Genomic DNA, 14,927 nt, shown 5'->3' on the forward strand with positions numbered 1-14,927 from the left:
ACATTGTTAGCAAATGATATTTGCTCTCTGCTCTTGAAGTAGAACAGAATTATTTGCCCCAAATTCAAATACATTTTCCCCCTAATATGTAATCCCTGATAATTTTTTTTCCCTTGGACTTGGAGACCCCAAAATGACAAAAAGGGATGTGCCATCAAATCCTACTTTCCCAGGAGCTTAAGACTGGCTGTGGCAACCAGGAGGAGAGGTTGCGACCATTCCTTTGTCAGTGGACGCGACACTGTTTCCAACTTCTCTCCGCTGTTGCAGTGAACAGTCTCAGGGTGCTGCTGCTGCTGCTGCTAAGTCGCTTCAATCGTGTCTGACTCTCTGCAACGCCATAGACGGCAGCCCACCAGGCTCCCCTGTCCCTGGGATTCTCCAGGCAAGAACACTGGAGTGGGTTGCCATTTCCTTCTCCAGTGCATGAAAGTGAAAAATAAAGTGAAGTCGCTCAGTCGTGTCCTACTCCTAGCAACCCCATGGACTGCAGCCCACCAGGCCCCTCCGTCCACGGGATTTTCCAGGCAAGAGTACTGGAGTGGGGTGCCATTGCCTTCTCCGCTTGGGGTGCTAGCGCTGCCTTAATTAAGTACCACAGACCAGGTGGCTTCCCAGCAGAAACCTCCTGCCTCACCATTGTGGAGGCTGCAAGCCCATGATGCAGGTGTTGGCAGGTCTGGTCTCCTCTGGGGACTCCGAGGCTCTGTTCCAGGCCCTCTCCCTTGGCTTGTAGGTGGCTGACTCTTTGCTCATCTTCTCCCTCTCTCTGTGTTGATCTGTGTCTAAATCTCCTCTTTTTATCAGGATGGTAGTTTTATTGGATTAGGGGCCCTGCTGATGACCCCATTTTAACTCAGTCACCTCTGTAAAGACCCGATTTCCAAGTAAGGTGCTGGCGTTTAGGCCCTGAACATACCTTCTCTTGTGGGGGTGGACACAACCCAGACACAGGTCATGAAAGAGCAAGGTGGTTCACTGATTCCTTTATTTTGGAGCTCAGGGGAGGAGACACGGAGTGGGGGCGCAGAGGAGAACTCCCAACAGGCGAGGGCTGGGAAGGGTGTGCAGGGACTGAGGAAGCAGTAACACTGATGGTTCTATAGTCAGAAAGGAGTAGTGCACATCTGTAAGTACCTGGTGTGAGTCTTGTCATAAAACCTATCTTAAGAATAAGTACAGTGGGATACTACTTGGTACATTCATACATGTTTCTACCATCTTGAGATTTTTATATATACAGTATATGATCTGTTTTTTTTTTTATAAATGTACAGCTTGAAAAAAAAAAAAAGATTCTTCTCATAATAGGTACAGCATTAAACACGAAAACCAACATGGGCCAGCCACATACCAACTGAAGACCCAGAGAGAGCCTGCCTGGCAAAATCAGCAGCACCCATGCTCCTGTGGGCTCAGCGGGCCCTTGGCATCTGCATGGGAAGTGCCTGCTCCCGCCAAGCCCCCCTCCCTCCCCCACCCCGCCCCCTGCGCCTGCAGAGTGGGTCCCCTCTGAGGGCAGGTGGCAGGAATGCGCATGTCAGGTAATGAAGAGAGGGATGAGAGAGATGTGCTTCAACTAAAGGCACTTGTCAGCGGCCACCATGGCCGTTCCCCTGGGCCTGGTAAGCGCGCAGGTGCTGTTTCGATAGAGCTGGCAAGGTCTGCGTGGACCTCGCTGGTCCTCTCACCAGGTTTAAATAGAATAAATAAATCTTAGTGGGTGCTTGTTTTGCCCTCCTGGGATCCTGTGGAGTGACACTCCCTGTCTCCAACCCAGCTCTGTGAAGTCCTCCACGGGCAGGGGGCTTGAGGGGCTCCAGGCCTCGCAGAAGCAGCTGCTTGCGATGGATCGGGAGGAGGGCCCCCACACGTCCCCTCCCACGTGTGCCTGAAGCTCCTTCCTCCCTAGTGTCGGAGTCTCCGCGCCTCAGATCTTGGTCACGTAGTTGTTGGGGAACAGGCCCTGTTTGCCACGCAGTCGCCCCGTCCACCAGCCAGAAGGATCTGTGGGGACACAGAGATCGTGAAGGTGAGTTGGGGCCTCTGCTCCCATAGGTGCACCCACAGGCAGAGGAGACTAGGCCCCATCCATGTTCTTTTAATGAAAATCAGACATGCAGATGTGCCTCACAGGCCCCCTTCCAGAAGAACCCACTGCCCAGTTGTGAGGTTTCCCTGCCCATCTCTAGTGGTTGGCCCTGTGGGATCTTCCTGCCTGTGAGACGGGCCAGCTGCTGGGCTGGCAGACTGTGAGGTTGGCTTGTGGTCTGATGACTAATCCTGCGTCCCCCCCCCTTTTCTTTCCCGACTCACCTTTCACACACCTTACTCCACCTCACCATCTTTCTGGGAGAACTGATCTGTACCACTTCACCATCCTTACTTCCCAGCTTAATCCCAGTCCCTCACCAGTAATAAGTATTTGATATATATTCTTCTAGACCTTTTTCTGTGATTATAAACACACATTCATTTTAGATAGGTCATTCTAGATCTTACTCTTCTGCATCTTGCTTTTCAGTACTCAATCATCTTTCCATGACTGCATCTCATTTTTTAAACAGCTGCATCGTAAACCAAAATTTGCATAGCCATTCTCTTATTTTTTGCTGTTAATGTAATAAATGTCCATACATATATCTTTATGCCCATGTGCAAGTAGATCTATAGGATAGATTCTTGGAACAAAGAATATGGACCTTCTATTATCCTTTAAGAAAATTTAGTTTACTTTTTGTGATAGATTGTCCTTTTGTACTTTTGAAAGTGCACGTGGAAGTATTAACAGTGAATCCAGCCACCTAGATCCCTTCTTGGAGGGCAAGCAGTATTACCTATTTCTTGCACTTTCTTCCAGAGATAGTTCATGTCTATAAAGGCAAGTATTTATTAAAAAAAAAACAAACGGCCTTTTGTATACAAATGATAGTGAAAGTGTTAGTCGCTCATTCATGTCCAACTGTTTGCGACCCCATGGACTGTAGCCTGCCAGGCTCTTCTGCCCATGGGATTCTCTAGGCAAGAATACTGGAGTGGGTTGCCATTCCCTTCCCCAGGGGATCTTCCCAACCCAGGGGTTAAACCCAGGTCTCCTCCATTACAGGCAGCTCCTTTACCGTCTGGGCCAGCAGCATTGCCTATTGCACTTTCTTCCAGAGATATAGTTCACGTCTACAAAGGCAAGTATTTGTTAAAAAGCCAACAACCTTTTGTATATAAACGATAGCATACTATTGTGTTCTATAGTTTAACCTTAGTAATACAGACTAAAGATCATTTCACATCTGTATATAAAGAGCTTCTGTATTCTATAGATATGCCCACTGTTCATATCACTTGCTTAATTTTATTTCATGTTGGCCTCTTGTTGATTAGTTTTTTATATACTAGTGAATCTGTCACATGAGTTACAAATGTCCTTCTTCCCACTTTTATTAACTCTGACATAGTATTTGAGCAATTGAATCAAATGATTATTTTACAGTCTTAGTTTTCTATTACTTTTAGAAATCCTTTCCCACACTGACACTATTAAGAAAAGAAAACTCTCCTATACTTACATCAAGGACTTCTGTATTTCTTTTATGCATGTAAGTATTAATTTATTTGTAACTGACCTTGGGGGAAGGGGTTAATATATAAATCCAAAGTAACAATTTTGATAAATACTGTTAAATTTCCGTCCCCAAAGCCTATTTCAGCAGTAAATAGTGAAAGAAGGTACCTATTTCCCTGACTAAACACAGACATTACACTCCATACTTTATTTGCAGTGACAAAATCCAGAAAGTTCTAAAAATTGAAAGTTTTCTATAACCCATCTGATGGCCAAACTTGACCTGAACTGACATGGGCTTGTTTATGATGTCTTTGAGCATGAAGGCTCTTAGTTTCCACAGCAGAAACTGGCTGATCTAAGCTGTTGCCCTGGGAACCTGAAGGGGTGTTATATACCACATGATGTGTATATATATTACATGATGTTTATATATACTCCATTATTAACTTTACAAAAGCTCTGATTTCTGAACCTCAGTTTACTCAAAGGATTTGGATAAGGGAATGTGGTGGATTCTCTCACATTTTAGTCTTTGCTGACATCACAGGAGGCTCTGCCGTGCACTGATTGCCCTGATAGCCTTTGTCCACTCTGGGGCTTCACTGTTTCATAGAGGAGTTATTTATATACGTAAAACATTTTTTTTTTCCTAGTCTATTTTCTATCATTTAACTTTCCCAGTACTATTCACCACGTAGGTTTCAATGCAGCCTTTTTATGAGGTTAAACCCTATATGGTTTTTGAGTTTGACATCTTCCATAGGAAGATTTTTCTCACCCAAAGATTAATATTCTAGGTTTCCTTCTAAGACTTATAGTTTAGTCATACATTTTCAGATCTTTAATTCATCTGGTATTTATTTTGTATATGAAGCATACAGCAAACTTTCTTTTCAAAATGGAAAGTGACTCTATCCTTTCCCCTGATTTCAAGTGCCACATTTATCGTCTATTAAATACCTACACACACAGGGGTCTGTTTCTGGATGCTGTTCTATCCCTTGTATCCATATGTCAATTCCTGCACTCACACCACACTGTTTAAAGTAAAGCAATACTTTATAGCGTGTTTTGATAACTTTTAGGACTCTATATTTTACACAAATATATAATTGTTTTAATTATACCCATGTGTTATTTCTTACGGAGAAGGCAATGGCACCCCACTCCAGTATTCTTGCCTGGAGAATCCCAGAGACGGGGGAGCCTGGTGGGCTGCCGTCTATGGGGTCGCACAGAGTCGGACACGACTGAAGCGACTTAGCAGCGGCAGTAGCAGCAGTGTTATTTCTAGAAAACTTTGAAAATATTGAGAAATGAAAAGAAAGTAATACTGAAAAGAAGTTCAACTCTTAAGGGAACACTATAACATTTTCTACTTTTGAAAACATTAAAAAATTTTTTTCTATTCCATGTGTTTTATATTTAAAAAAAATGAGACTAGTTCAGCCTCTAATTTTTCCTTTTCTTCATGAAGATTTTTCCATTTCAATAAATGTACTGTACTTCTGCATCATTAACACAAAAATGTTTGCATCCAAGTTCACTGAGTGGATATGGCAAAGCTTATTTAACTAATCCCTGTCACTGGATATTAGGTTATTTCCCATATTTTTGCTGAACAATGCTGGTGATAAAAACCCTGCTTGTGTTACTAAAAGTTCATTTCAATACTTATTTTTATTCCAACTTTTTGAAGACTATTAAATGGCTTAAAATATTAACACCTGTAGAAAACCAGGTGGTTAAAAGGAGATTAAAAATAGCGCCCAGAGGCTGCTTAGAAGGACTTTGGTCTGGGGACCTAGAGTTCTCCTGGGAGTGAGAATTGGCCACCTCTTCCGGAAAGCGGCCCCTGCCGGGGAACCACCGTCCACTCAGATTGTCGTTGCTCTGCCCCTACACCTTGGATGGCTCTGCTCTGTCTTGACAACTTAAGCCTGGCACCCAGGGCTTCCGTGACAAGGCCACTCTGGCTTCATTTCATCTCCTTGGGGGTTCCTCACCGGGGTCAAGTGTCAGCTCATTTTCCTAAAATGGCCTGCTCTTTCTAGCCTCCAAGGCTCCTCTCTCTGTGACCCACCCCCCACCCCGCCCTCATCACAGATGTCATTCCCATCAGGGTGCTTTTTCTAACATCCTAAGTTAGTAGTGATCTTTGTTTTTCATGCTTCCATAAGCAGTAATGTTTGTGCTAACATATCTTCTCTACCAAATTAATAAAGTATTCAGCTGCGCCCACAGACCAGACCATTTTTATAGTGGATGTAATAGGTTGTCTCCCTGGATTCTATTCCATCTACCTTCAGTATGAGAGGCCATGAAATTGGGGTGGGCTAGACCTACCTACCACTTCCCAGGGCAATCCCCACCAGGTCTAGCCCACTTAGGGTACAGCATTTGCTTTGCTACAGCGACTGATTCAGGAATGGGCACATGACCACTTTGGTCCAATCAGAGTGAAACCTAGGCTTTCTATCCAGTGGCTAAGAGAAGAAGTTTCAGAAGTAAAATGGATTTTAGACGTGGTTTGATCTGTTGGCCTATAAGTGATGCAGTCTTTTTGCTACCATGAGGAAAAACAGCCAGAGGAAGGAAGAAATACAAAGGAGAGAGCAGAGCTGACAGAAGTATTGAAAAATTAAGCTGGAGTTTAATTCCAGTTCAATCAGCCTGAAGCCTGACCTACCTCTTCAGATTTCAGTTAGAGGAGCCCATAAATTCCATTCACATTTAAACTAGTTTTTATAGCCTTGTGACTGTCTGCTCTTTGAGCCTATCCCAGCCAGCCGTGCACTTACCTTCTTTGATAATATCAATAATGTCATTGGCATTGAAGCTGAGTTCATCCGTGTCCTGAGCATCATAGGCATACAGAGCCTTGCACTGTGGCACCTGAGGCTTGGGCTTGGGCTGGGGCTTGGGTCTGCCCCCCGCTGGGGGAGGCCGGCTGGTTGTCTGTCTCCGGGCCCTGTGGAGAGAGTGGAGGCGGGTGAGGTGGGACCCAAGAGGAAGCAGGAGCACTGTGCGCTGGTTTGGAGCCTGGAGCCAACACTGCTCAAGTTCAAATCTAGCCCCGTCCTTAGAAGGACATGTCAACCTCTAAACTTTCTTGGAGGATAAAACACCCTTCCTGACAAGGTCAGTGCAAAAGCACGTAGTTAATTCTGCATAAACATTAGCTGCTGTTGCTGTGTTCCCAGCATAAAAGGAAATATGTAAGACAAGTTTATAAAACATATTTACATATCTAAATGATAATATGACAGCCACGTATGTACTCCCCTCACCCCCAACTCTGAAATCAGAACTCTGCCACGGAAGCCTACAGGTGCCTCCTTTCAACTGCAAGCCCTCCCAGAATGAATCCCTAGCTTGCATTTTATATTAATAATTCTGCTTTGCTTTGTAGTTTTACCATGCACATAAGTATCCCTAAACAATAGGCATAGTTTACCTGTTTAACTGTGTAAAATCACACGCTGCTATAACTTGCTCCATTTTCCACCCCCGGCCATGGTGCACAGCTTGCAGGACCTTAGTTCCCTGACCAGAGACTGAATCCAGGCCACGGCAGTGAAAGCACCAAGTGCTAACCACTGGGCCCCCAGGGAATTCCCACCCTCGTTCCATTTTTGAGATGAGCACTGTTGGTGCATGTAGTTCTGACTCATTCATTCTCATGGCTTTATATTTACTATTCCATTCCATGAATATGTCACCATTTACTTGTCCAGTCTACTGTTGATGGTCATTTGAGATAATTCCAGTTTCATTACAGAAAAATGCTGCTAGGAATGAATGTTCTTGTTTGTGCAGAAAATTTATCCAAAGTAACGTCTCAACATCAGCACTCCTGACGCTGTGGGTGTCCAGATCCTTTGTTGCGGGGGGTACCCTGTGCCCTGCAGGGGGTTAAACATCCCTCGCCTTTACCCCACAGATGCCAGTGCCACCTCCTCTACCTGGTGATGAGCATCAAAAATGTCTCTGGTGCTCAGGCCCTAATCCAGTTTTAAATGTATTTAAATGTCTTCTAGCTTTAAATGTATTCCTTCTACAAACTATGCTTCCTCCAGTCACCATTCATACCTTGCCTTAAAGGCATGGTCCTAGTTAGTGAGATCTTGAAACATGTCTGGAATAACCCTTTATTAAATATGTTCATCAAAAGCATTTAGAGAATGCATTTAGGAAACAAATAGAGCAAACACCCCCTTGCCCCTTTAAGGACTAACTAAAGTGAAGCCTATGTTCATTTGCTTCTGAAAGAAACTTAAGACTTCTTCTAAGAGGGGCCGGACTGAACTCAACACAGTGGGGCTGGCTGTTAGGTCTGGCCGGGCCTGTTAACACCTGTGGGAGGGTGGAGGAAAAGGGAGGGTACTTCCTGGGGCCTGAGTTCTGGAGAGAAAAAGCACACCCAGTTTTGAGCAGTGTTCTGAAGAGGCCAGAGCCTCACTGTCCTCGCTGAGGTCCTGTGACAACAGATGCTACGGGGTGCTGATGAGCAAGTCAGATCATGAGGGGGTGGCCGAGGGTAGGGGGGTACTGGCTGCTAGCTGTCCCCAGCAGGGGTAGTGTTCCTTGAGTGCTTCCTGGGACTCCCTGTGTAGAAGGGAGCAAACGCCAAGGTAACTCAGGCTCCACTCTTCTCACATCAACCCCCATGCCCACCTTCCCACCCCCACAAGGCACTTTTATGGGAGAGGAAAGACATCGTATAGATCGTTAGCATGACATCATTTCCTTCCTAGTCTTGGAAATCCCCATCACCTGCTTGAGAAAGCAGGCTGGCTGGATAAGCAGGTTTTTAATTAAGTAACCTATATATTAGAGATGTGTCAGCATTTGGTTAATAAGAGCCATTAGCCTGGATACCAGAAGTCATCTGACTTCCCAGCAACAAGGAATGGGGGGTGGGGGTGCATTTAGAACACCCTGGGTGGGAGGAAGCCTGCAGTCTGGCACCTCCAGGGAGTGGGGCTGGGAGGGGATGTGCGCTTATGCACACATGTGCACACACACACACTCACCATTCATAGATGGAGAGCTGGCCTCTTTTTTGTCCATGGGGAGAAACCCAGCACCATTAATGCAGGTGGTTGGGGTGTCTGGAGCCCAAGAGTACTGGGACTTGGGTGCATTCTCTGGGCAGGGGGCCCTCTTAGCATAGAGGCAAAGCTGGGTGACAATCTGAAAAGAAGGGCCAGCCTGCCTGCAGCCTTCCCAGGAGTCTCCCTCCTTGCTCCTCTGCCCACCTGCCTCCAGCTTTGGCTGAGGTCACCCAGCTCCTCCCCTTCATGCCACTCCTGCCCGTTGCTTTCTTTCAAGGCTCCCTGAACATCAGCTCAGTGTGTTATCAGTTTACCTCACTCTTCACTGATCCTTCTAACAGCTTCCTCCTGCCGGGGCTTACGAAGTCCCTGCCAGGTGCGGCCCCACTTGCTCCAAGCCTCTCATCCCGCTGCAGGCCACACTGGCTTCTTCCTACCTCTCTCCACGCAGTCCGGGCCCTGGCTGGGTTTAGGACCCCTGTCCACATACTCCTAGTCTACATCCTATTTGCTGGTGACAAATGTACTTTCCCCCCTAAGATCAGGAACAAAACAAGAGATGTCAGCTCATCGATACGCACTGGAGGCTCTACAGCCAGGGCAATTAGTCAAGAAAAATGAAAGGCATACAGATTGGAAAAGAAGTGGAAAATACCTCTATTTGCAGATGAGATGAGCTTACACATAGAAGAGCCCAAGGAATATGCTAAAAAAAAATACCACTAGAATAAAAAGATTCAGAAAGACTATAGAACACAACATCAATATACAAAATTCAGCTATATTTCTATGAACTAGCAATGAGCAATCTAGAAAAGGAACTGAGAAGACAATTCCAGGTACAATACACAAAGAGAATATTACTTAGGAGTAAATTTAACAAAAGAAGGATGATTCTATTTACATAAAATGTCCAGAAAAAACTATCCTGACAGTAGACTAGTGGTTGCTGAGGGCCAGAGGAGGGAGGGATGACTGCTTAAGGAGAAGGTTTCCCTCTGGGATAACCCAAATCTTCCAGAATTAGATTATGATGATGGTTGCATACCCCTGACTATACTAAAAGCTGGTGAACTGTATTTTGAATGGGTTGATGTTATGGTATGTAAATTATATCTTAAGAAAGCTGACTCAAAAATTAAAAAAGTAAGGGGCTTCCCTGGTGGTCCAGTGGTTAAGAATCTGCCTTGCAATGCAGGGGACACGGGTTTGACTCCTGTTCGGAGAAGATCCCACATGCCACTGGGCAGCTAAGCCAGAGTGCCACAACTACTGAGCCTGTGCTCTGGAATCTGCTCCATAATTACTGAAGCCCTCATGCCCTTGAGCCGGTGCTGCACAACAAGTGAAGCCAGTGCGACGAGAAGCCTGCACACGGCAACTAGAGAGTAGCCCCTGCGCGCAGCCACTAGAGAAAGCCCGCAGAGCAACGCAGACCCAGCACAGCCATACATAAACACTTCTTTAAAAGATACTTGCATAAAAAATATTTTTAAAATAAGTAAATTGCATGGGCCCCCCTGGGCTCTGCAGTGTACTCCTGATACCCAGAGTCAGCTCAGCCAGCTTGTGTACAAGCAGCTGCTGGGTGTCCCACCCAGGAACTGGGACAGAGTGGAGGAGGGGATGGAGGACCATTTAAACACCTGTGTGAACACAGCCTCTGTGTGGTCTTTGATTCCAAGCCATCAGAGCCTACTTCCTCAGCATAAGTCAAAGTAAAACCTCAGGGATTACTGGGGCTTTGGGTTCTTGTGTACAGTGGACATTGGCTTGATTGTCCCAGGCCCTGGACGGCGGCTACCATGCAGTGTAAGGTCATCTGGTGTGTATCTCTTGGCTGAATGAGGCTCACAGTGCTCCACAGTTGGGAGGGGGGGATTCCAGGTAGCTCTGAAATGGAGGACTGTTTGCTGGGGAGTAGCAGTATCGACGAGGTGGCTGTGTTTGATGGGGAAAAGACATGGGGGCGGAGAACAACTCAGCATTCTGCATCAGGAAAGGGGCTGTTTAGGCAATCCCAAGGTCACCACTGTCTGGCTCTTTCCTGTTTATATGTCCTCTGTAACCAGGAGAGAAGACAGCTATCCAGTCGGGCAGCACTTTCGCCAAGTGAGCCCTCCTCCTCTCTGGTCACTTGTGTCTTATTCTCATATCTAAGCATGTCCTCGCTCTTCTTGTGAGTGTCAACAGAGGGGGTGTGGTCTGGGAACCCCTGCCTGGAGCTCTGGGCAAGATACTGTGCTGGGCATTTTCAAATGTTGCTTCATTTAGCGTCACAACACTCCCACGAGATCACTGACGTGGGTTCCTGGAATTTCCTGCTGGCTTCATCAGAGAATGGCATGATACATATGCAGCAGGCTCCCAGAACTCCAGCCACACGGACTTTTCTGGCCCCATGCTCCCCAGCCCACACAGAGCACTGCTAATTCCTGCTCAGCCTTTGGATCTTGTTTCAGCCCCTGCACACCCTCTGGCAGCCTGTGCCTGCTCTGAGCAGGGGGCGGTGCACTGGGGATGGGGCCTGGGCTACCCGCCTCCCTAGCGGGACAGCAGAGTCCAGAGCAGGGGGCGGTGCACTGGGGATGGGGCCTGGGCTACCCGCCTCCCTAGCGGGACAGCAGAGTCCAGAGCAGGGGGTGGTGCACTGGGGATGGGCCTGGGCTACCCGCCTCCCTAGCGGGACAGCAGAGTCCAGAGCAGGGGGTGGTGCACTGGGGATGGGCCTGGGCTACCCGCCTCCCTAGCGGGACAGCAGAGTCCAGAGCAGGGGGTGGTGCACTGGGGATGGGGCCTGGGCTACCCGCCTCCCTGGCGGGACAGCAGAGTCCAGAGCAGGGGGCGGTGCACTGGGGATGGGCCTAGGCTGCCTGCCTCCCTAGCAGGACAGCAGAGTCCAGAGCAGGGGGCGGTGCACTGGGGATGGGCCTGGGCTGCCCGCCTCCCTAGCGGGACAGCAGAGTCCATGCAGGTGACTGTTCTCACCACGGTGATCCCTGGACCTGGTGTCAGGCCCAGGAGGACTGGGTGGCCTCAATCTGCACGTCCTGCAGGAGCAGTATTAGGGACTGTGGCTTGAATTGGAGTCAGTGCACTAGGTTTGAGGCCCAGTTCTGACACTGGCTGGCACATGACTTGGATCCATTGCTTCACATCTTTAGGGATCTATCTTCATGGGTTAAAAAGAGGGAATTCTGGCAATGGCCCAGGCCCTTTTCCTAATTCTAAGACGGCTTTCCAGAGTGCTTTTAAGATCTCTACTGTGAGACCTACCACGGAACACAGGACACCTGCCCCGATGGGGTGATCCCTGGCTCTTTACTCACTGCAGTGCGGACCTGGAAACCATCACACACATCAGTCAGAACAGCCATTTTCCTGGCTTGGTTGGACAGACTCAGCCTTCAACTCAGACTATCTCCTTCCACCACTAGGTGGCGATCCTGTGCAGTCAATAACGAGGAGATGACAGCTCCTTTCTACCGGCTACCAGAAATTAAGGACACCTCTCACAGTCATGAAAAAGGGACTCAGACTTTCTTACCTAGCAAACAAGACCCTCGTGCCCAGGGTGCAGGAACTGGCCTCAACCCAGCCTGTGAGAGCAGGCTGTCACACTTTCAGAAATTTTGTGGGTCAGTTGTTAAAGCATCGTTAAAGATGAAATCTGTGGTGTTGGAGAAGACTTGAAAGTCCCTTGGATAGCAAGGAGATCAAACCAGTCAATCCTAAAGGAAATCAACCTGAATATTCACTGGAAGGACTGATGCTGAAACTCCAATACTTTGGCCACCTGATTCGGAGAGCCGACTCATTGGAAAAGACCCTAATGCTGGGAATGATTGAGGGCATGAGGAGGAAGGGGGCGAAAGAGGATGAGATGGCTGGACTCAATGGACATGAGTTTGAGCAGACTCCAGGAGACAGTGAAGGACATGGGGTTGCAAAGAGTCGGACATGACTGAGTGACTGAACAACAAAGATGAAATAAAAATACATCTAACCGAGTAAGTTAAAAGCAAAGGCAACAAATACTCATCATTTGACCCTCCCTAATTATTTTACCACATTTTACATCTATCCATGCTATTAATGTCTGCTGCCTACATGACGGTGGGAGATTGCATCTCCTCCCAGCTCTGGGACCAGTGGGGGAGTCACCGTGGTAGCTTGAAATCGGCCACATAGAGAGCGGAAACTAACAAATGATACGGCTCTGCCTGTCTAGTCTTTCAGAGCATACCACTGTCCCTCATAATAACTCACTTTTACTCGTCTGAAAGCACTTAGACTAGTTTTATTTTACAATGGATATGCAGGATTTTATGGGGCTTCCCTGCTGGCTCAGCGGTAAAGGATCTGCCTGCCAATGCAGGAGACCCAAGAGATGCAGGTTCAATCCCTGGGCTGGGAAGATTCCCTGGAGAAGGAAATGGCAACCCACTCCAGTATTCTTACATGGAGAATCCTATGGACAGAGGAGCCTGGCGGGCTACAGTCCACAGGGTCTCAAAGAGTTGGACACAACTGAATGACGAAACAACAACAATGCAATATTTAGATAGTTTTTGGTAGTGCTCATATTTTGATATTTGTATTCCAATTAAACCTCACATGATTGAAAACTGTGTTACTAGGATAACGGGGGTTGGAGCAAGAATTTCTGAATCAAAATGACAGTTATTTTTCCTATTGCCATTTCAATAATAAAAAGGTTCACCGTGTGCAGATTTGTATGCAGTTATAAAACTCCACACCACGGAGCAAACCCGCTTGTTTCATTACATGTAACTCTGGCACAATGTAAAGTAGCTTTGCTGTTACCATGTGACCCATCATTTCAGTGTAATCTGTAGAGTCCGCACTTCACACCCAGGAGTTCTGCGTTCCAGATGCAGATACAATCAACTGTAGGTTGAAAATATTTGGAAAAAAAATTCCAGAAAGTTCTGAAAAGCAAAACTTGAATTTGCTGGGCAGGGCAATTATTTACATAACATTTACATTGTATTCAGTATTACAGGCCACCCAGAGATGATTTAAAGTACACAGGAGAATATGCATAGGTTATATGCAAATACCATGTGCAGGCTCACTCAGTCATGTCCAACTTTCTGCAATCCCCTGGACTGTAGACCGCCAGGCTCCTCTGTCCATAGAATTTTCCAGGCGAGACTACCAGAGTGGGTTGCCATTTCCTACTCCAAGGGATCTTCCTGATCCAGGGATAGAATCTGTGTCTCCTGAGTCTCCTGCATTGGCAGGTGGATTCTTTACTACTAAGCCACCTGGGAAGTTATAGTAAGTATATTTCTTATGGACCACAGAGAATTGAACAAGGAGATGTAGGCAGCCTGTCAGGCTCCTCTGTCCATGAGATTTTCCAGGCAAGAATACTGGAGTGGGTGGCCATTTCCTTCCCCAGGGCATCTTCCTGACCCAGGGATCAAACCCGCATCTCATGCGTTGCAGGCAGATTCTTTACCACTGAGCCACCAGGGAAGCCTTTGCAAATACCATGCCATATTATATAAGTGACTTCAGTATGCATGGATTTTTATATCTGGGGTGTGTGTGTGTGTGTGTGTGTGTGTGTGTGTGTGTGTGTGAGGGAACTAATCTCTGGTGGATACCAAGGGACTGTACACATTTACACTTTACTGTGCTTATCCTTCATTAAAAAAACCAACACATGAAGAAACTTATTCACAGCACCTTGCTTTTACATCAGGTCTTTTTCTGAGTAGGGTGTTAGACATCTAAAGCAGTCACAGCATAACCCACACCACAAAGTTTCCTGAGTAATGAGGCACATCACACCCAGTTGGCTTTGTGAAAACCTGCCTGTTTCAGTGCCTGGGGAGGCCCAGAGGTGCTATGCCCTGAGACACCGGATGCTGATGGACCGATGAGCCCTTACAGACAGCTGTCCAACCTCACAAGGGGCCAGAAGCCCACAAGAGCACACAACACCAAGTGACATCAATGACGCAGAGACAGGGACGGTTGACACTCTTCATGGGATATGAGTTGTTACGGTGATTGGAGCAAAGGAGGGTTAACTCGAAAAAGACTGTAGAACAGCATAGCACAAGAAGGAATTTTGGATTTTATTTCCGTTATTGAAACGCAGCTAGTATCTACTACAGTATAACCTCTCAGCTTTGTTCTGCTTGTGGTCTGAGACCAGAGAGCAGCAGGGCTTTACATGTGCGATGGTCAGAGAAGGGGGAGTGAGAGAGGTTGTCTCCCTGACTAGTCCCCTTGTCTTGGCTTCCCTAGGTTGCCCCATCCCCCGCCCCCCC

General features: G+C 47.0%; 1 protein-coding gene across 4 annotated transcripts in view; it reads right to left on the reverse strand.

Moving 5' to 3' along the window:
* Positions 1 to 971: 971 nt before the first annotated feature.
* MYO1E (myosin IE) overlaps positions 972 to 14,927 on the reverse strand; it is a 221,232-nt gene continuing 207,276 nt past the window's right edge. For all 4 annotated transcript variants that reach the window (XM_010836828.1, XM_010836830.1, XM_010836827.1 and 1 more), the window contains 2 exons: positions 6,364 to 6,533; positions 972 to 2,007 (listed from right to left, as the gene is read on the reverse strand). In XM_010836828.1, the coding sequence (XP_010835130.1) occupies positions 1,931 to 2,007; positions 6,364 to 6,533 (247 nt within the window). In that variant the 3' untranslated portion in view covers positions 972 to 1,930. The remainder of the gene's footprint in view (positions 2,008 to 6,363; positions 6,534 to 14,927) is intronic.

Source organism: Bison bison, unplaced genomic scaffold, assembly GCF_000754665.1.
Source record: "Bison bison bison isolate TAMUID 2011002044 unplaced genomic scaffold, Bison_UMD1.0 scf7180017864066, whole genome shotgun sequence".
NCBI lineage: Eukaryota > Metazoa > Chordata > Mammalia > Artiodactyla > Bovidae > Bison > Bison bison.